Raw genomic sequence first — 22,629 nt, forward strand, 5'->3', positions numbered from 1 at the left:
TGAATCTAGAAGATCAAATAAACAGTAGAGGGGCCCTCCACCTCCATTGGCCTGGCCAGCCCCGTCTTTTTTAGACTACTTCGCACAAAAAGTCTTGACAACTTTGGAAGTTTGTACAGCACGCGCTCAAGAAAATCTCAAATAAGCAAAACAAAATCCCCAAATGTAATAAATGCGGTCTACAATGGTCTATAGATATTATTATTGCTTGGACCCCTCCAGTGAGTAAGCACCACCCTTAGTCCTGGTCATGCCAATCAGACAAACAACAAACACATCCAACCACAACTTTTACATTTTTTTTTGTTTTTCTTTCTAACCCCTAAATTACTCTAAAGAAAAAGAAGGTCCTCTTGCTTTAACTCTTTAGATTTGTTTTGCTGTACCAGGATTTCAATACAAGTACAACACAACGCAACGCAACGCAACGCTTTCTTTTTTTTTCTTTTTTTCTGAGAGTTATCTCAGTTCTCAGCGAAGCCAGCTTGGCTACTTGAATATTCAATTCTTCGATAAATAAAGCCCTAATTGTGATGGTAAGATCCTTTTGATTCAGTGACTCTTCCAGAACATTCCTTCACCAATCTCAAACAGGTACTTCTTCTTCTTCTTGGAATTTTTTGTTATCGATTTCTCATTTCTATGTTTCAGTTTTGAAGAAACCGGTGGATATTGTATTGACGTAATTTTGTAATTTTACTTCTATTGCTTATTATTACCGGAAAAGGAAAATAGTTACTAAAATTTGACATATCAGTCGTTGAAATTGGAAGCTGTGTACGGACCAGAAATAGTTTTTAATCTCTTTTAACTGTTTGATTCTTTTTACCGACGGTTAATTTTGAATCTGCTGTAGGAATATGAAATATATATATATATATATATATAAAGAGGTTTGAGCTATGGGACTGCTGTAGGAATATGAAATATATATATATATATATATATAAAGAGGTTTGAGCTATGGGCTCAAATTCTGTACGGATTTTTTTAGTTGAAGAAATTTGGTTTTTATAATTTGTCCTGTGTTATATATCTAACTTGAAGCGCTAAGGCCAAGAGTCTGGTAGCTCAACTGGCATCTCCTGATGTTTCCAACGGAGACGTTCAAGTTCAATTCCCCCTTCCCATTGTTGTAACTATCGAATTATTAAAAAAAGAAAATTTGAGGGTTACTATTCACAAGTCTTAGTTTAGGATCGTTCAGGATTCTTAGTAACTATCAGTTCGATTTGAAATGAGTGGATTAGATTTTACCACATCATTAACATTAGAGGAGTTGCTGAAACTGACTAAGTTTAACTACTATTTGGATTGTCTTGCCGCATAATAGATATATCGCCTCTGCTTGCCTTAAGATTCGTTTATGTTATACAGTGTCTGTTTTTAAATCTAAAAGTTTGCTGTTTGATGCTGGGATGTTTTGCAGCGATGGTTTGCGTTCTTGTGTTTATCGATCATTATGGATCTCGTATGTGTTTGTAACTGGAATTGATGTCGTTGAAGATGGAGCTGTTTTTCGCCATTTTGATATTGGCTTGCTTGCCGTCGATTGTACTGTCTGATGCACAAGGTACAAGGCTGTGTCCGCATGACTCTTAATTCGTTCAGACAACATATAGCTATGCTAAGTATATTTATTGTTTTCAATTTCATTGGCAGTTTACATGTCATCACAGAAATAGCTCGGTTAATTGAGTCTAGTACTGTAGAAAGATTGAATATCTGCAATTTCTTCTCTATTTCTGATTGTCAATGTTTTCCTGAAGTTTGCATTTTGGTACCGATGTACTGATGTTGACATATTAGCTTTACTTGAGTGATGAAATTTCCTGTGCTCTGTTTCAGGTGATGCCCTGAATGCATTGAAGATTTCATTGAAAGCTTCACCTAGTCAGCTCACAAGCTGGAACCCAAATCAAGTTAACCCTTGCACTTGGGTCGATGTTAGTTGTGACAGTAATAATAATGTTATTTCTTTGTAAGATACTATTTAATGTACTGTTTCCTTATCTTAATCATATCATGCTTGATCAAAATGTTTCCAACAAACCATCGATTTTGTGATTTGTGCAAGTTTCTATGCTTTACTTGCTTATCTTAATACCTTTTGTCTGGTCTATGCTTACATTATTTTTTTCTTGCAGATCACTGTCATCAATGGGATTTAGTGGAACCTTGGCCCCACAAATAGGAAATATAAAGACCCTTACATCTCTGTAAGTATTTAAAGAATTAGTTCAGCCAATGTCAATTTTAAAACAACTTATTAATTCTTTAAGCTGTGGTAGGCTTTAGTACTTTTGTTAATTTTGTCTTTTCCTTCCAAAGGAGAATTGGGTTATTGTGGTAAAAAAGCATGGTTGTTAAAATCACTAGGATGTGCGACTCCACTTCACCAAAAAGACTAGGATTGTTCTAGAATCGTTGGGCCAGCGAGATTGGTTTGGGATCATTTAGGATCAGTAGGATTATATGATCCTATGATCCTATGCCGATCTTGACATACATTGAATGTGTGGGTTTATTTTTTATTATAAATTTATTAGGAAGACACTCATTAGTCTCATTTCTTCCATAATTTTTTTTAATAAAAGCTCCCTCAATTTGAAATGAAAACCAAAACCCTTTGGTAAGATCTGCAATGCCCCTAACCCCTTCCCAAGATTGAAACTCATTAAAACATAACACTATTCTTCATTGTCAGTTTCACAAACCAAAGCACATGTAATAATATAATAGACAAAGAGAGAGATCTGAGAAATGATACTATTAATATTTTTTTCCTTTGCCATTGGTTTGAATCTCAAATTGGTGTGCTGTACATGTAGCTGTATTGTTGTGTGAAAGAGGAAGTTCCTAATAGTCACGATTTCCTCTATTTGAAAGAGGAAGTTCCTATTCAATGGTTTTCTTGTTCCTTCTTAATAAATGTTTATATTTTGTCCTGATGATTTCCTCTGTGTCAGTGATATTTTCCCCCTTAAAGGAAAATGAGGAACCGATTATTTCATGTAAATATGTTTATAGAGGCATAAAATAATGAGATAAGAATGTTTTTTAATTTATTTTTTTAACAAAACAATCATTGACCAATTTTTAGAGAAAATATGCAAAGGATACCTTACAAAATTTTTTGAAGGAACAATCATTGACTACTGTTTGGTCAAAGATCACTTATCAAAAAAGATGTTTTAACCAAACAATCATTGACTACTGTATGTGCCAATAAACCTTAAGTTGTGATGATATTATCTCCTGAGGAATTCAACAAGAGTATCCAAAAATGCTTCAGTATGCTCTTATTTTTTAATTATTATATAAAAAAAAACTTTCTTTTTTGGTAATTAAAAAAAAAAAAAAAAAGGAATTCTTTAACAGTAATAAATTAGGAAAATGATTGAATAATGAATAACCTGATGTATTCTAGTTATTAGAGCTAAAGACAAAATGATTTTTTTTGACATCAGGTGGATTTTGAACTGTGTTTCTCTAAGCCAAAATTTTTTAATGAAACATGACGGAGGTGAATATTCTGTTTTGTTTTGTGGAGGTGAATATTCTGTTTTTGTTTTTTGTTTTTGTAGTGAATAAGTTTTTGTCTCTATCATTACATAGATTACTTGGTGTTTGTTTCAAATATATGGTGATTACTTCTAAATCATATTTTAAGAAACAACAACAATCATTACACTCAGAATGATGACGTCTGTTCCTGTTGTCCCAAAATAGAAGGGAGTTTTCAAACAAAATAAACATAACATCTTCCTAATATGCTCTCGGATGAGCCAGGAAAGGTGGTTCAAGTTTGAAAAGAGTTGGGTTCAACTTAAAGGGTAATATAGGAAGTTAAATGGATTAGTGCTTTCATTTTTAGAATCACAAATATTGTGACAGTCCAATATGGAAAGCATTCCATCTATTTTGGGATGGAGGGGGGTATAATAAAGTTTCAATTCTTTATGATAGCATATGTGGAACTTATGACCATGACATTATGATCTTTGTTGGTAACATTTTTTTAATGGAAATGTCCTTGAATTAGTGTCATGGCTGCTTAAATTATTACTTATTAGAGATTTAGTTAAAGATTTCTTGGTGATTATTTTCTCCATATGTTGAAGTATATGTAAGCAAGAAGTGCAAGCGTGACACTAATGTTTATCTGTTCCATTCATCATGCAGTAGTTTGCCAGGAAATGGCATAACTGGTGGGATACCCAAAGAATTTGGGAATTTGACAAATTTGTCCACTTTGAATTTGGGAAATAATAATTTATCTGGTGAAATACCTATGTCCCTTGGTAATCTTACGAAGCTTCAGTTCTTGTAAGTAATTCCTTCTGCACTGTCTTCAGTTTCCAACATATTTAATGATGTTTGCATCTCTTGTGATCTCTTATCAACAGTGTGATCTTCTTGATTATGTAAGCAGGACTTTGAGTGGAAACAATCTGAATGGAACCATTCCTGAGTCACTTTCACGTATTCCAAGCTTAAGCAGTCTGTATGTGATATCTTGTATGATGCAAAGACGATTGAAAATTTTTACTTGTTTGAGTTAAAATTGAAATGATTTAAATAGTTCCTGTGTTTTATAGAATTTAAGATCTCTGTAAAGTTCTGTACTTACACCTTTCTTCAGTATTTAATGGCATGGTTGAAACTCTGTTTGCAGAATGCTAGATTCGAACAATCTCAGTGGTCAGATTCCTCAGCATTTATTACAAGTTCAAAGCTACAAGTATGAACAACTAATTATTATGGATAACTTTAAAGAGTATATTAATGCTGGAAGTGCAAAGAAATTTTTATTTATATTTTGACTTATTAAATTTTGGAATCAATTGGATTTTTATTGGTCAATTGTATTTTATTCTAGGCCTTAGTATTTAATTAGGTTTATTAGTATTTTTATTTAAACCTAAGATTATTTTTGTAATTTAATAATTGGGTTTTCCCAAGTTAAATTGAATTAGGGTTTCTTGTATCTATTAGAATTAGGGTTAGGACTCTATATAAGCAAGTATTGTACTTTTATGAAGGGGGGTTATTTTGATAAATTGAATTTTTAATTGAAATTGTTCCAATGGTCTAGTGGTGACTCTAGCCAATCCTAGGTGTTGACTCCTAGAGATTTTCCATTGCTTGGTATTGACACCAAACAAGCACTCCTAGATTCTCTATCCTTTATTATCCTGTCATTCAATTTTGTTTTTGCATTGTTTTGGCTAGGGTGTCCAACAGACCTGGATACCCGCTCAACCCGGCCAACCTGCCCGTGTCCAACCCACCGCCACCCAATCCGACGACTCCGGCGGTCGGACGTGGGTTCCAAACTTGCTAACTTGACCCCACGCGGGTCGGTTGCCGGTTTTTCCTTTCGAAACCTGTGACACCCGACCCGAACCGTGGCCTTTCTCTGTTCGACAAGTTATTACGAATTTCCGACCATTTTTGGCGAAATCAGGTCCAGATCCTTTGAGATCTGGCGAGATATCGCCGTTATCCGACGAAATCTAGGATAGATCTCGACAGATCCGGCTAGATTTCGACCTGATCTTGCCGAATCCGTCCAGATTTCGGCTTGATCTTGCCGAATCCAGCCAGATTTCGGCGCCAGAGATAAAACCCGAGACCGACCCGAATCAACCTGAATCCAACGAGACTCGAACCGAAAAAACCGACCAGATCTCTAGGTCGGTTTCGGGTCATTATTTTTATCCACCTGCCTCATTCGGGTCGAGTCTGAGTTGGGCACAAACCTGACCCAGCCCGACCCGTGGACACCCCTAGTTTTGGCTTGTCCTATGTCAAATTTGGTGCAGGAAGCACAAAGAAATTATAGTTTAATTTGGTCTTATTTAATATTATAGTCAATTGTATTTTTATTGGTCAAAGGTATTTTATTTTATGCCCTAATATTTAATTAGGTTTAGTAGTATTTTCATTTCAAGTCAAGGTTAATTGTAATTCAATAATTTGGTAGGGTCCTTATATCTGTTAGAATTAGGTTTAGTCCTCCTATGTAAGTAAAGTTTGTGCTCCTATGAAGGGGGATTATTTTGATGAATAAAATCACTATTTTCTCAATGGTCTAGTGCTGACTTTAGTCAACCTAAGGTGGCGACTCTTAGAGATTTTCCTTAGGTTTTCCTTCACTTGGTGTTGACTCCAAGAAAGCCTAGGTGTTGACTCCTAGGTCATCTATCTTTATTTACTTGTTCTTCAATTTTTTGTGCATCATTTTAGTTTGTCACATGTCATATATTTTAAGATTTGGAAGATGAATCATATTAGAAGAATTTCAGTCTTACATGATTAAATGTTATGGTAATGATCTTGCGGCACCATGCTGAGCATGCCATTTGTACCGGTTGGATTATGCCTCCCATTTAACATTGTATTTGCTGGATTTCACCGCCAACTTGAGTCATGTTTCCTGCTATGAATATGAGGGGATTGAAATCCGTGTTTCTCTCCCCCAAAACACGTTGCGGTTTATAACTTCAATCAAGCCCATACAGTGATTATGTGTATCTAATGAACCCAAGGACAGTTTCTTGCAAGATCTATTATACCTAACTAGTAAAGTTAGACTATACTCTCCCTATAACTAACTTCAATGGCTCCCTTTTTGATTGGTCTAGGGCCTGGGGACTCACCTCTAGTGATTCTCTCCCTATGTTCCTAAATTCCCTTCTTTGTACTTAGTTTTCTGTTGACTGTTGTTTGTTTTGTTGTTTTTTCTTGTTTGTTTCCCTCTCTGTACTCTCTGTTCTGCCTTATGTTGTTTGCATGAGGTAGCTTCTTGAATATAATTCTCTCTTACTTATCAAAAAAAAAAAAAGTTAGACTATACTCTTTAGCAATTTTCTGATTCTCGCCCTCTTGGGCCCACCCTTTACTTTCCATTTGAAACCCCTTGATGGACGAGTGGTGGATAAATTTTCAAATAGACTCCTATTAGTTTTAGTTCCCATAATTGACTACCCTTAAATTGAACTTTATTGGCCTCATTTTCAATATTGAGATATACAATCCAAGGAAAATCATCCAATTTATTCACAGGTGTTAGTGTTAATTATGTATAGATCTTCTTGAGAGACTGTCATTGCCATGTGTGTGTGTGTGAGAGAGAAATTTTCTGATTCTCGCCCTCTTGGGCCCACCCTTTACTTTCCATTTGAAACCCCTTGATGGACGAGTGGTGGATAAATTTTCAAATAGACTCCTATTAGTTTTAGTTCCCATAATTGACTACCCTTAAATTGAACTTTATTGGCCTCATTTTCAATATTGAGATATACAATCCAAGGAAAATCATCCAATTTATTCACAGGTGTTAGTGTTAATTATGTATAGATCTTCTTGAGAGACTGTCATTGCCATGTGTGTGTGTGTGAGAGAGTCACCTTGCCATCCATTTTTAAGGGATGAAATGGTAAAAACATTTACACAGTTAAGGAAATTTTATCTGGTTATTAATTTACAGACACAGAAGCTGAAGTTGCTTGTGCACTTCAGTTCCCTGGTCGTTTTTCCTGTTTATGCATAAATGTTCTTGAGAGATTGCTATCGACATGTGTGTGTGTGTGTGTGTGTGTGTGAGAGAGAGAGAGAGAGAGAGAGAGAGAGAGTGATTGATATGTAGATGGGAATTTCATCTATTTATCAATTTAAGGACAAGAAGCTGAAGGTGCTTGTGCGCTTGGTTTCTCTGGTTGTTTTGCCTCTTTATGTGTGTGATTGATATGTATAGTAGCAGATAATAAATTTGTTCATATGATATAAATTAGATGTTTAGTATTATTCTGCTAATTTTTGCTATACACCTGGCTCCGCTTCTGTTGATTGCTGCAGCTTTACAGGAAACCACTTGAATTGTAGCATTAAGTCCCCTCCTTTTTGTGCAAGTGAAAGTGGAGATACAGGTTATTGGATTTGATTTACAATATGGATAAAGTTTTCTGGAGTGCAATGGTGCAATTAATTCTTTCTTTGACTAGCTTCATGCCAATATTTTCTTTCTCTTGACAGTTGGTTCGAAAGCGTCAAAAATTGGAGTTATACTTGGAATTGTTGGAGGATGTATTGCTATTCTTCTTCTTGTTGCTTTGTTGTTAGTTCTGTGTAGGGGTAGAAACTCTGGCTACAAACGTGAAGTTTTTGTAGATGTTGCAGGTTCGTTTTCCTTTTTAACTTTTTAGCCAATTAAAATTGCCTGCTCCAATAGGGGAAAAAAAGTTTAAATGGGTTTTACTGGCTGAAAACATTTGGTGCTCTGATTTTCCTCTTTCTTCTTTTTAACATCAAATTTTGCTATTTCTCCTATATCTCTCCCCAGCGTGCACGCGGTTAATTTGCTCATTCACATTGTCAATTTTAACTGTTTTCATGTTGGGTTATAGTTATATGATTAAGTTGAACTCTTTTCAAATGACACCTCCAACGTAAAAACATTATGTTTAGAATTATTTCTAAATTTCAACAAATTAGCACAGAATTCAACTCACTTGAACTAGCCTAGTTCAATTAAGTTGACACTGTTTTGAACTGTGCTTTAATTGGGTTAAGTTTTAGAAAAGTTGAATGAAAGGTCAAAAAGAAATATTATGACACTCTTATGGGTATCTGTTGACTTATTGATTTTTCATTGTGAAATATCTTGTTATGAGTGTTGAAATTCATAATGTTGCAAAGCATAATTCTGCATCTTTTTGCATAATATTCTTGTGAAACATGCCTAGGCTTTGTTGTTGTATTCTCATGAAAAGTGCTGTTATACAGGGCTAGGTATAACACATCCTTTAGTTTTACCTGTTTTATGGTTATTTGGGGTGTAAATGCAACCTGTTTCCTTCATACCATAAAACAAGACCTCCTAAGCATAATATATGGACAAGTAACTAGCTTTGGATTTAGCTACCCTGTTGTGATCCTTTTTGAAATCCATTACCAAAAAGTATATAGTCTGTTTTGTATGTTGTAAATTCGATTAAGTTGTTACTATGCATATAAATATATCAAGTGATGATCTTAATCTTATTCAAGTTCTATGATTTAGCTGGATTTGGTGAGGCATCTTGATCTTATTATTTAAATCTATTTGATTTGACATTAGTCGATCAAACTTCTCTGCCTAGAAAGATGATAATATTTCCAGATAAGATGGTCCAATACTCTGAACTCAATATATATATACATATATATATTCCATTTCCTTGGTTGTTTCAGAAGAGCAAGACCAAGCCAACATACACATACAAATTTGGTCTTTTGCACACTAGGATTTGAGAATTAATATTTCTTGTGGCGTGCTAGTTGTGGCTAGAGAGAGAGCACTTGGGCATATTTGGGTTTAGGGTGATGCGGGAGACGCAAGAAGATTTTTATTTAGTATTATTTATGTTTGCAAGTCAATTGTATTTTTTATGTTTTAGGTCCTAGTAGTTTATTAGGCTATTAATATTTTAATTTGGAAGCAAGGTTATTTTTGTAATAAGGCAATTAGGGTTTCCTAGCCAATTAGAACTAGGGTTTAGTAATCCTTTATAAGCAACCTATTGTATTCTTTGAGGAGATAGTTGATATTTTGATGAATGAAAAACAATGGCCGTTTGGTCTCTTTTGGTTTGGTGCTGACTCTAGGTCTATCCTAGGTGCTGACTTCTAGTGGTTTTCCCAGTGTTGACTCCAAGCTAGGCCTAGGTGCTGACTCTTAACTCATATCGTTTTATTTTATTGTTGTTCCACTTTTGATCTGGTTGTCCTGCGTCAATTTTGGTACAGAGCAAACACTGATCTGTTTGAAGCATTGTCAGTCAATCCAGGACCGGACAAAAAAAGAAAAAAGAAAAAGAAAAAGAAAAAAGAAGAAGACATTCACCGTATTTTTTCCACCACCAGAAATCCAGCCACCACACCACCTTCAAAAATCCCTTTGCCACATCTCTGCCAAACCAACATAAAAAAAAAAAACCATCTGTCAATACCCACACGCATCAAGCCACCAGAAGTTTACTCATCAACCCAAGCCCTTTGACCCAACAACCAACAAACGCCACAGCCAGACCTGGTCGGGTTCTTTCAAAGGGTTTCTTCACATGCCACCACCCATTGGAAAGCCAACGCTGCCATCCCAATAAACGATTAAAGCGCCAACCTATTCCCAGGCCACATAGAGTTCCTCTTCTGTCTTAGTGCAACGCTGCTCCATCTTGCTGTCTCAGAGTACCGCGTCGCCAACCCACTGCACAAGATCAGTACCGCAAGAATTCGTTAATGTCGATCTCACCCTGTTGTCCCAGAGCCGCCGCCAACAGCCATCACAAGACTGCCGCTGTCGCAACAAATAGCCAGTCCATCAACACCATATCAGAGGTAACCCGATAGTCCCATCTGAGTTCTTTCTTCCTAGCAGCACTAGCGTCCTGTTTTACTCTCAATACACACTTGTTTCAGCCCATAAAAGAAATACCAACCCAACTTGCCAATCGGACAGCTTTTAACCAAACCAGTTACTAGCCTTTAAAAAAAAAAAAGACTCAACCCATTTTTTTAACAAGCCCCCAGCCGTCCTTTTACAACATGAGTTTTCTTTTTTGGAAAAAAGTACAAGACCCAGCCCACGAAATCCAAACCTGTCAACCAGCCTAGTCCTAGCAACTATTTGAGAGTAGTCCTAGAAGCCTATTCCAAGATAATCACAACAACCCGTGCACATCAAGTGTTCTTCAACTTCTCAGAAATTTTTCATATCGGTGTTTTGTGACTCCAAGTCTGAGCTGAAAATGACTGCCTTTGATAGAGAATTTGAGAAGGAGATTAAGGCAGTTGGGAATAGACTCCTTAACCTTCCTTCCTGCATTGATGACCTCCTTACTCTTCTTGATGAAGTTGAAAATTTGTTAGCATACATTGAGCAAGTACCATCCAAATCAATGCGAGATGCACTTTTTCCCTCAGTAAAGGCTCTGATCAATAATAAACTTTTCAGACACGTTGAAATGGACGTGAAGGTTTCAGTTTTATCTTGCATTATTGAGATTACAAGAATAACAACACTAGATGCCCCATATAAGGATGAGCAAATGAAGGAAATATTTCAATTGATTGTGGCAGCATGTGAAAATATGTTTCAAGTGTCTACTCGCTTTGATAAGAAGGTGACTTCAATTCTTGATACCATTGCAAAGGTCAAGTTATGCTTGGCGATGTTGGATCTTGAGTGTGATGCATTGATTGTTGAGATGTTTCAAAGTTTCTTGAAGATGATTAGGTCCAACCATCCACCTGCTGTACTTTCAACCATGGAAACAATTATGAGTTTGGTCATAAATGAAGGTGAAGCCATTTCCTTGGATCTTCTTAGTTCACTTTTTGCTATTGTAAGAAAGGAAAATCAGAATGTTTCACCTATTTCGTGGACATTGGGGGTGCAAATAATCACTAGGATTAATGCCCAGCTAGAAAAGATAATGGCACCCACTCAAAAACTACCCAGCAAGCTTGAGGGTGCACATGATGTGAAAGTTTAAGTTGTTGAACGTGCTTCTGATCAACCCTCCATAGTCCTTGAAGATCTACATCTTGGTGAAGTCGAAGAGGTTAAAACCACAATGCTTCCTATGGTTCATAAGGTTCAAGAAGAGATTATACTAGTTCCACACATTGATTTTGTTATTCCAAATGAGTTTGATGTGGTGGAATTCAAGGTTTTTCTTTTCCTTGTGCTTCCTAAGGTGATTTCAGACTTGAAGCAAGTGTTATTTGTCAGCATCCTAATCTTTCAATGCTTTAAAACTCGAGATTGAGTTTTCTCCAACTAGAGGAGAATGATGCGGGGGACATAAGAAGATTTTTATTTAGTATTATTTATGTTTACAAGTCAATTGTATTTTTTATGTTTTAGGTCCTAGTAGTTTATTAGGCTATTAATATTTTAATTTGAAAGCAAGGTTATTTTCGTAATAAGGCAGTTAGGGTTTCCTAGCCAATTAGAACTAGGGTTTAGTAATCCTTTATAAGCAACTTATTGTATTCCTTGAGGAGATAGTTGATATTTTTATAAATGAAAAACAAGGGCCGTTTGGTCTCTTTTGGTCTGGTGCTGACTCTAGTTCTACCCTAAGTATTGACTCTTAGTGGTTTCCTCGCTTGGTGCCGACTCCAAGCAAGGCCAAGGTGTTGACTCCTATGTCATATCCCTTTATTTTATTGTTGTTCCATTTTTGTTCTGGTTGTCCTGCGTCATAGGGTTTTGTGATGGAGCTCTTTGGGTGTAATCTCCCAATTTTCTTAGTGAAACTCTCTTGATGCTGTTTGCAGACACAGGCTTTAGGCCAAAATAAGTAAATCTTTGTGTTCGCAATGTGATTGTTTATTTTATTTTTCTATATCTATTTTGCATAAACCTACTATTACTGGATAAACTAACAGCAAATTAGCATTGACGCTACCTCTATCTCAAAAACATATAATTTATGTGTTAAATTGTCAGATCATATCCAATTACAATTTGCAATCTATTGTGTAAATCATTTTTTTAGAACCGAGTAGACTTCAGATTCAAAAATATTCTGAGCAGTTTGGATTCCTTTGGATTTTTATCCAGCCTGAGTGGTTTAACCTTTTTTTTTTTCCCTGATAAATTCATATTTGTTTTATACAAATCCATGAACTAATGAAAAGCCTATTAACCGCGCACACAAAATGTGATAGAAGTTATAGAAAATGGTTATGTGAAAACTGGAAAATGGAATATTTTATCATATACTTGTTTCCCGTATTTTTTGGACCGGGGGGGGTGGTGGGTGGGGGTGTGGATGAATTTTACTTCTAACCTGATTGGGTTCTGTATTGACTACTCAAAAATTTTAAGGAAAAATAATTGTTAGGATTTTATTTTTTAAATTTTTATTGGCTCATTCCATGACATTTGCTTGTAATAAATTTCAAGCTTATTGGTGTAATTTATTCATTCTAAAAGTGAGTTGAGTCTGGGTTAGACATTGTTCAAATACGACAAAGTTTTGACATCCTGGAGATGAAAAGTTGATGATCTTTTGCCCTTGTCTTTTGTTCAAAAATGAATTTCTGAGTGAAACTTTTTTCATTGGAAAGCAGATATTCAGGGCTTTAATATGGACACAAATATAACCTGATTTGGATTTGCAATGAGTGAGTTATGGCCAGTTGAAGTTGACACAGAATTGCCCAATCTGAGAAGCGCCAAATTTCAACAGCTCCTTGATTGATCAAGACTCAGGGACCCTGTTTTATGTGAAACCGTTTCTGATCAGGTTTCATTGTTTTATTTTAAACCCTACATAAGTCTATTATATAAAGCCTCATAAACGCGACTTTTGTGAGGCTTCGTGAGGCAGAAACCCTATGCTAAACATAGAGAAAACAGTAGCATCTATCCTGGTGAACCCGCAAGTACAGGAAGTGATATTCCTTTGGGTGCATATCAGTCAATGTGATCAAAGCTTGAAACCGCATAACTAATCAACCCAGTTTGGCACTACGATATCTAAATATTCAAGAAGGGTCCTTGGTGTCGATCAGAAGGTTTGACCGTGATCATGGATGTGGTTCAGGAAAGGTGTTTATGATAGAAGAGTACGACGGTGTTGGAGCTGATTGTGAGGTTACGTTAGTAAATAATCTACCGATTAGAGTCTAGGTTCAAGATTTTGAATCATATTGTAAAAACTTCAATTCTATTATTGAATTTCTTTTGGGATGAGGGTAACTCTGAAGTGGTTTTCCCTTTGGAGTATCTCCATTGGTTTTCCACTTCATCATAATATGGCTGTCTCTTGTTTATTGTTTTGCTCATCTTTTCTTACAAATTTGGTGACTTGCTGGTTCTGTTGAGTAAATTGATATAACTGTGTAAGCTGAATAATTGTTAATTAATCTATTAATCCACTGCATAATTGTTTTGGGGTCAAAACTAGTGTTTTCAATAACTTCTGTTTCTTGTGTAAAATCGAAAGCAATTGATAATAAAGTAGGGCTACAATATATTATTGAAATCGATTCATTTTGAATCATGTAGTTAATGACTCCCTTAGATTCTTGCGTCATTGAATTCTTTCTCCTTTGTGGTTTTTATTTATTTATTTTTATTTTTTGGGGGGTGGGGGGAGGGGGGGGGGTTAAGTTTCCATAGTGTTTCTCTTCATTTCGTTAATTTGTTTTGTTCTGTGTCGCGTTCAATAATCCTTGGGTACTTCTTGTCATAGGGATATAATTGATAGTTGATGTGAACTTAAACTCAAGAATCTTCTTTTGAAACCTTTCTTTTGTTAATTTTAATTTGTGTGCTCAGGTGAAGTTGACCGGAGAATTGCATTTGGTCAATTGAAAAGATTTTTATGGAGGGAACTACAATTAGCTACAGACAACTTCAGTGAGAAAAATGTTCTAGGACAGGGAGGTTTTGGGAAAGTTTACAAGGGGGTGTTACCTGATAACACAAAAATTGCTGTGAAACGGTTAACTGACTATGAAAGTCCTGGAGGAGATGCAGCTTTCCAGCGTGAAGTTGAGATGATAAGTGTAGCTGTTCACAGGAATCTTTTACGGCTAATTGGGTTTTGCACAACTCCAACAGAACGCCTTTTAGTCTATCCCTTCATGCAGAATTTAAGTGTTGCTTCTTGCCTACGAGGTATCTGCTCTTTTAGTTGTTTATGTGCATAGGATCTGCTATTAGTTAAACTATACAGAGACTCTCTCTCTCTCTCTCACACACACACAGTCAGTCAGGCTGAATAAATGTAGTATTTGGTTTTTGTGTGTGCATCTGCGATAGTTGAGCTATATTCCCAGTGGGTTTTGTCATGCTTGGCTGGCCGGCCACCACATGCAGCCTTTAGCTGGCTGGCAGTGAAGTAGAGCTGGCTAGTGGTGAATAGTGGGTAGCCAGTGGTGAATAGTGGGTTTTTACATATCCCCCAATCCCTTTCGCTGCTGTGGGGTTAAATTGTTCTTCTGTGGATTTTCCATCTCATTCTGGATTGGATTATCCCGTCTGATGCTCAACACCAAATACCAGTTTGGGATCTGGTGATATATCAAGCCTGCAAAAATTGGCCTTGGATTATTTACAAGGGGTGTTCTTGACCCATTTTGAACATTTACAATTATATGTAACTTGCTACACCATACCTAAATTTTTGTTCTTGTTTCCCTTGGTGCATTCACATGCTAGTACGACAATAGGCATATGTGCTTATCACAGGTCAAATCATTGAGGCTGTTTAAATGCCTGCAGTTGAAGTACAAGTCTTTCAAAAGAGAGAATCATCAATTTTCTTTGTTGATGAAAATATTTTCTCCCCCATGTTTGTGGTTATGAAAAGCAGTTTAAGTTGATGTTTATATTATAAGAAATTAAAGACTTAGGAGAAGAATCAATTATTTTGGGGATAGGAAGTGATGCCTTTCAAAACTTTTTAATTTTATCTTACACTCTGTTTGGTAGAGAGGATTTTAGGGGGAAATAGAAAATCAAAGGAAGAGAAAAAAGTGACGAGATTGAAGTTTATTACCATTTGATAGAGAAGATGGTTTGTTTTTCAACTTTGGCCCACACTTTCCATTCTTTCCATTCTAGCCCTTATCTTTCCAATATCCATCATTAGAGTTACAATTTTGCCCATTATCCATCCAATTTTCAATGTCACTTAATCTTTTATCAAATATGAATAACCAAATTTCACATAATTTTCATATATAAAAATATTAAGTAGAATTTTAAAAAAGAATGATGATAATACATTATACAATAAACCATAATAATCCTATGATGAATTTGCATCATGTTCTCAAAAATTCTATTTGATGCAATATGCTAATACATGATTCCTATTATTATACTAATAAAACTTCATGTACTATGAAAAGTAATGATAATAATTTTTCATTTAATAATAATGGTATAATAATAAATTAGTCCAAAGTTGTTTGTTTTCTTCCATTTTACTTCTCAGCCATAAAAAGGAAATACATCAAATTTCCATCTCTCCTATGAAACACATGACAGAAATTGGGATTTTTTTTTTCTATCCTTTCACTTTTTAGTTCTTATCAAAGAGCCTTAGTGTCATTTGTGTTAATTTCCATGTACATGAAGTAGTCTTTTTCAATAAATTCCTTATTTACTTATAAATAAGAGCCTTATTGGTGATTATTCTGCTTGGAGATATACCCTAAAATTATGGTGTGAAGGCCTTTAAACACACAGAAAAATAGGTTAAATACTATTTACACCCTTCAAATTTGAGGTTGTTTCTAAATTGGTTTCTTAATTATAAAAATTTCCGATTTAGACCATTAATTATTACAACAGTATCAACATCTGTTACAATGTTGCCATTAACTCACACAAAAACGATGTTTTGGACCCCAAAAAAAAAAAAAAAAAAAAAGAAGAAGAAGAAGAAAAACAACATTGCTTCTAGGCAGGTTAATAGTGAAAATGTGACGGACTAAAATGGAAGGGGTGTTTGACAATGTTGTAATAGTCGAGGGTGTAAATTACAAGTTTAGTGAGGCACCGATTTAGAAGTGAACCCAAACTTCATGGGTGTAAAGTGCATGTTAACCACAAAAATATGTAAAGTGCATGTTTAACAACAATTGGCCTTGGAAGTTGCAGCTATTTCATATTAGATTTTGGGGAATTGAAATGGGAAAACTTAGGGTTCTATGTCATTAGCATTGTCATCAAACTCTGAGTACCAATTAAATTTCTTTGGCTTATGTGTTACTTTGTATCCTGAAAAGCAAAAAGTATCATTGTATGTGAATAAGACAAGTCCTCTGTCATTAATTATTTGTGTCATTGTGTTCCATTGACTGATAGGATTTTACGTCACTTCTTATGTTGCATATTGGACCATTCCTGTAATGAATCCTAGTCTACTACCAATTTCTAGCAGCTTTTCTGACAATATAATACTGGCTTTGAGCACTAATGCAGATCTTAAAGCTGGGGTGCCTGTTTTAGATTGGCCTACCAGAAAACGAGTTGCTTTAGGCACAGCTCGTGGCCTAGAGTACCTTCATGAACATTGCAATCCTAAAATTATTCATCGGGATGTTAAGGCTGCAAATGTGTTACTTGATGAAGATTTTGAAGCGGTTGTTGGTGATTTTGGCCTGGCAAAACTGGTTGATGTTAGAAAGACTAATGTAACAACTCAAGTTCGTGGGACAATGGGCCACATAGCACCTGAATACTTGTCCACTGGGAAGTCATCAGAAAGGACTGATGTTTTTGGTTACGGAATCATGCTTTTAGAAATTGTAACAGGTCAACGAGCAATTGACTTTTCACGCTTGGAAGAAGAAGATGATGTTTTATTGCTTGACCATGTAAGATAACCTTGTTATGAAAGTGCCTTGGTTTTTCAGTGCATCTCTCTCTCTCTCTCTCTCCAGTGTCATGATTTTATGCATGGGTAATATGTTAAGTGTTTTAATTATATGATAAGTATTACTTGGAGTACAATTTCTATTATAAGCATGCTATGTACTTCATACTCTACATACAGATGGAGCAAATACATCAATACGATTTGTCTTAAGTGATGTCAAAGAGACCCACAGAAAACATATAATTTGTAGCCTCATTGCCAATAAGGATGCTACATTTTATATTTTTCAGTACATATACTTTCTTGCATCAACAATTAATTTGCACGTACAGATGTCTCATTCACTTCATGGCAAATGTACTTTGCCAATAAGATAGTGCTTCCTTGCATATTATATAATTAAAAGAAAATTTATAGATGAAATGCTTCCCCTTTGTTTTACTGCCATTTGGTGTCTTTAGTTGTATTGAGGGAATTGCATGCTTGTTCAAGCTGGGCGTTCATTTGCTTTTAGGCAAACGGTGATTACATCTGAGTATTACCACTTTTGATAAGCTCAAGAAGACTGGCATGTAATTCTGGAAGAACAAAAGTTTGTGGTGATTCTATGTCATGCAATAATATTGTGTACAAAGTGATTTGGAAGTCTCTTATAAATGATCCTTTTTGTGTATGTTTATTTTTTCCTAGTGTTCATCGTATTTGAAGTTTCTGAGTTCTGTACTTTTTTTGACCTTAAACTTGGCAATTAATAAACTCTCTATTTATTTTGTTGTGAAGGTCAAGAAACTGGAAAGGGAGAAGAGACTAGAGGATATTGTAGATCAAAACCTAAATAAAAATTACAACATTCAAGAGGTAGAAATGATGATCCAAGTTGCATTGCTTTGTACCCAGTTGTCACCAGAGGATCGCCCAGCAATGTCAGAGGTCGTACGGATGCTGGAGGGTGAGGGGCTGGCTGAGAGGTGGGAAGAGTGGCAGCATATTGAGGTTACTCGCAGGCAAGAGTATGAGAGACTACAGAGAAGATTTGACTGGGGAGAAGATTCAGTTTATAACCAAGATGCTATTGAATTGTCTGGTGGAAGATGAGGTAACAGATAAGTCTACTTATTCCCTCATTAGATGATGGGCCTGTATTATCATCCTTTTTGGTAGATTAGCTTAATGATTTCTTTGCTGATGCTTGTTTGTATACCCAAATGAAAGAAACATGGCCTTGATACTTTAATATTCTATGTATTTCTGGTTCAAGCTCTTCTTTGTTGTTGTACTTTTCTTGTGTGTTCATGTGGGTATGTGATAACTCTTTAGAAACAAGGCAAAGCAACCCCCCCTCCCACATACACATGTTGTGCACATACAAGTAGAATGAATTCCTCTAATTTCATCGTGCATACTCAAGGCACTTCATCTCTCCCTTTCTCTATATATACTTAAATACGTATGTACATACATATATGTAAGTTCTCTGACTATTTTGTTTTGCACTTAGAATTGAATCTTACTATGTCTTTTCCACTTCATCGGTCCTAGCATTAGTTTGATTGGAATTAAAAGATATGAAAGGGTAAAATTATGACATGAAATATACATGTATTTAGGTACATACATGTGTTCCAACTTTAAAATTTTAGTCATAATACACATATTTCTTCTGGATGAACCACAAGCTTCTGTAAATATGTCTTCCATGTTAAAAAAAGAAAAAAGAAAAAGAAATGAGCTTCAGTCCATGCTGATTGTCAAAATCAGTTAAAATACAACTTTCTTGTTTAAACATTAAAAGTGGAAATGGCATGAACTGAGCTTCAGTCCATGCTTCAATCTTTTCCTTCACCTGCCACTGTTTCACTGTCAACTTGGTCCTCATTTGTCTCACTCTCAGTGCTTGGTTTTTGCTCGGCCAGAAGGTACTGTGGTGTCTTCTCCACATCTCTATGCTCCACCTCTTCAAGGTTGATGGTGCACTTGATACAGTCAATGCCTGCCATTGCTAGAGCTTCAATTGACATGGCTTCACCTTAAAACCAATTTTTATTTGTGTTTGTTTTAAATTGAGAAGTATATGGGAATTGATTTAAAAGAAAAATTAGCATTGGTATTTATATGTGATCTGTGTCTTCCTCTTGAAGGCTGAGGTCTCAGGTGTTCAACTGTAATATACCAAACATCTATGGAAACACAGGTCACAGGTGTTACATGTACTGAGTTTGTATTGCTATTTCCGTGACCTCAGCGACTTAGCTTTACTCCCTCATTATGAAATCTTTAACTTTTTATACCTAAATTTGTTGATTATGACGGTGTATGATATCCAGTGGATGTCTACCTAAGTATTGTAAATTTGTAATTGCGAATATACATGTAATTAGTTTCAGTAGTTCTATGAGTGCACTTTTTCTTCATAAATTTGGTAGACCCATGTACATATGAATGCATGTGATATGTAGTTAGTGGGCTTTAATTGGTAGGTGCAGATGCATTGCAATAAGAAGGAACTGGTTTATCAAATGTCACGGGCACCAAGCAACTGCAACTGCTAACTCTCACACCAATACCCTCACTAATAAATAAATAAATAAATAAATAAATAAATAGATAAATTGAAAAAGGACTCCCTATTTGAAATTTGAAGGAAAATAAATCTTATTTAAAACAATCTAACAATAGGTCGTAAAAATATGGTGGCTTGATATAGTATCGGACTATTGGTATCTTTTCGTTTTTAAATAAAGTTTTTAGGCTTTTATATATTTATTTTTTTAATAAGTAGTTTTTAGGCTTTTATTTACAGATGTATAGGTGATAACTGATACGTAAAGGGATGGACCTGTTTCCCATCTTAACCAGAGGTCCAGAGCTAAAGGCTAAATATGATTATATATCGAAATCATATAGAAAATTTCCCTTGATATAGTTGTGTGTTTATTTTCCAGACTTCCAGTGAATTGCAGGACTAAGAATTATGCCTTATAAATTCTGAAAAGACTTTTTATCATTTTGCTTTTATTCTCAAATTTTCTGTTGAAAAGCAATCTTGAAGAAGGTGGGAATGGAAAGTAAATTTAATTTCTTTGTTGAAGCAAGATGTTCTTTGTGGAGATCATCGTAAATCAATTCTTTTTGATACATTTTTTATTTTAATTTTTATAAGTGTATGTTTTTGTTTGTAAGGACCAGATTTGAATCTTTAGTTGAAAATGTGGATGGATTTAGGCCCAAAAAGTCTAAAATAATGAATTTGTAGAGAATGAGTTGGAAAAACTAGGTTTTAATGAATTAGACAGTTATCAAAGTAGATTTAGATCACCGAGGAATGAAAATGGACAAGCTTGTACTAAAGAAAATCGTTCTCGGCAGAGTTTGAGGAAATCAGTTCTTATATATTTCTCTCAAGTTAAGTTACAAATGTAATTTGTGATTGTTATAGTCTTTCTCTCTTAATTTCTCGATCTCATTTTCACATTGCTTCCTTCTTCTTTTATACTTTCTTCCCCTTTCATCTCAACCCTCCACGTGCAAACTAGATGGTTGGTATTGATATTTGTCTCATCAACACCTTCCTAAAGTCTTCATGTAGTAACTGTAAGGTTGAAAGTCATTGTTTAGGTATCACTTTCACATTAATGCGGCCTGAAAATTAGCTGCAAAGCATTTAATGCGGTGGTAGCAGTTTTTTCCTTAGATATTTTAGGATTTCACCTTATCCTAAATTTCTGCAATGCTCATCTGTACCAATAGAACTCCTTGGAACGTCTCCCTGGATGGCGGACTACCCAGTCGGACCTTGGCTTTGGCTAGCCGAGGAGACATTTGTCCTCGGCCTACTCTCTCGTGCCATTATGACCAAAACTAACTTCTTCATCTACTAACACAGACTCCCTTGATAATGTTTACTCATCCTCGGATGTTCTCTAGTTCTCGACTTGGGCCTTAGGCCCAATATATACATAGATAATGAGCTCCTGGACCCAATTCCCCTACACTATTCTTAAATGCAGGATCATCACCATATGGAGAAGATCAAAATGTCTGCCTTTTGCTTTAAGCTTTGAGATATATAAAACAATTTCCTCTATCTTAATTATTGTTATCCTTGTTAAGACAAATTTATCCAATCCAATATATACAATTTGTAGTATCAGTACAATCCTCCCTGCATCAATGGTAATATCGCCTTTTGTTGTCCTGGATAGAATGTCAACTGATTAAGCTTGAACTGTCATCATCTATATATTTTTTTTGAAATGGAGAAAATTAAATTAATTGTTAAGATTTATTTTTCAAGAATGTAATTGTGTATAAATTATCCCATCATTTAAAATTAGTAATCACATCTAATTGGTAGAATAAAATTTCAAATTATATAGCACCGTGTATATACCATTTGATATTCCCACAGAAATCAGTGGGCTGAAGATCTCCGGGTCTTGATCTCGAAGACAGTCCTGGAAAACAAAATAAGATCAGAGGAGACCGGTGGGTGCCGGCCCAGGGTCCTCCGATGGCAAAGTTAATCTTTTTGCTATTCGTCGAAAGAAAGAAAGTGCTATCAAGAATTTTTCAGAGTGTTTTTTCATACCTTGCTTCTCTGCCAACGAGCCCTTTATATAGTGTTCGGCAAAAGCGGTTACCTTGTAACTTCTCCAGTCATTGCGGGTCTCGGGAGTAACCGCTACAACCGCCACGGAAGTTACAATACTTAGATTCCATAACTGATTATTTACTATAGAACGGTTGATGGAATATTGCATCCGTTAAGAATAGACGCAACGTCTCATCTCGTCCGTTTTACCTTTACAAAGGACGAGATGCTGTCATAATGCCTGGCTCGTCCGTCATTAAGGATGGACGAGACATTTTTATAATGCCACGTCTTTGTTCCTCAGGATGACGGAGGCAAGGATGAATGTTGACTCAATTGGCGAAGGCTCCATCTTTTTCCAGGGATGGGATTTTGTAGACGACCTGAGTTACCTTTTTCCTTCCCCATTTCTTGGACGAGGCGTGTGGACGACTTGGGAGTTAGATATTTTTTGCCTCCCCATCAGTTGCCCCCTGTCCACATGGGTCGTTCAACTAATGGGGTGAGTTGTTAATTTGTCCTTGGATGTTTATAGCTAATGTAAGATAAGTAAATATGCCACGTGTTAGCATCTTATTGGCAATTAGTCTCGTCGATTCATTTTTTCGAGATAGGCGCCACGTGTTACTCTCATATTGGTGA

At 35.7% G+C, this 22,629-nt stretch overlaps 1 protein-coding gene across 4 annotated transcripts; it reads left to right on the forward strand.

The window, feature by feature from the left end:
• The first annotated feature begins 250 nt into the window (after positions 1 to 250).
• On the forward strand, positions 251 to 19,811 carry LOC112037301 (probable LRR receptor-like serine/threonine-protein kinase At5g10290). Of its 4 annotated transcripts, none has more exons than XM_065776986.1 (13): positions 251 to 594; positions 1,430 to 1,573; positions 1,849 to 1,981; positions 2,148 to 2,219; positions 4,186 to 4,329; positions 4,436 to 4,507; positions 4,679 to 4,744; positions 7,864 to 7,934; positions 8,041 to 8,184; positions 14,342 to 14,683; positions 17,000 to 17,394; positions 18,177 to 18,492; positions 19,535 to 19,811. In XM_065776986.1, exons 2-12 carry the CDS (start codon positions 1,495 to 1,497, stop codon positions 18,489 to 18,491), a joined length of 1,833 nt encoding a protein of 610 aa, XP_065633058.1. In that variant the 5' UTR covers positions 251 to 594; positions 1,430 to 1,494; the 3' UTR covers position 18,492; positions 19,535 to 19,811. The 4 variants fall into 4 exon arrangements, with proteins under 4 accessions (XP_065633058.1, XP_023925880.1, XP_023925881.1 ...); XM_024070112.2 differs by having other exon boundaries at positions 252 to 594; positions 19,288 to 19,811; XM_024070113.2 differs by having other exon boundaries at positions 252 to 594; positions 19,310 to 19,811.
• Positions 19,812 to 22,629: the final 2,818 nt, after the last annotated feature.

This window comes from Quercus suber, unplaced genomic scaffold (genome assembly GCF_002906115.3).
Source record: "Quercus suber isolate HL8 unplaced genomic scaffold, Cork oak 2.0 scaffold_9, whole genome shotgun sequence".
Taxonomy (NCBI): Eukaryota; Viridiplantae; Streptophyta; class Magnoliopsida; order Fagales; family Fagaceae; genus Quercus; species Quercus suber.

Bases quoted from the DNA above. Each gene is read 5' to 3' on its own strand.
- LOC112037301 (XM_065776986.1), top strand. From the start codon at position 1,495: ATGTCGTTGAAGATGGAGCTGTTTTTCGCCATTTTGATATTGGCTTGC. The intron at 1,982-2,147 runs GTAAGATACTAT...TTTTTCTTGCAG, and splicing joins AATAATAATGTTATTTCTTT to ATCACTGTCATCAATGGGAT. The intron at 8,185-14,341 runs GTTCGTTTTCCT...TTGTGTGCTCAG, and splicing joins AGTTTTTGTAGATGTTGCAG to GTGAAGTTGACCGGAGAATT.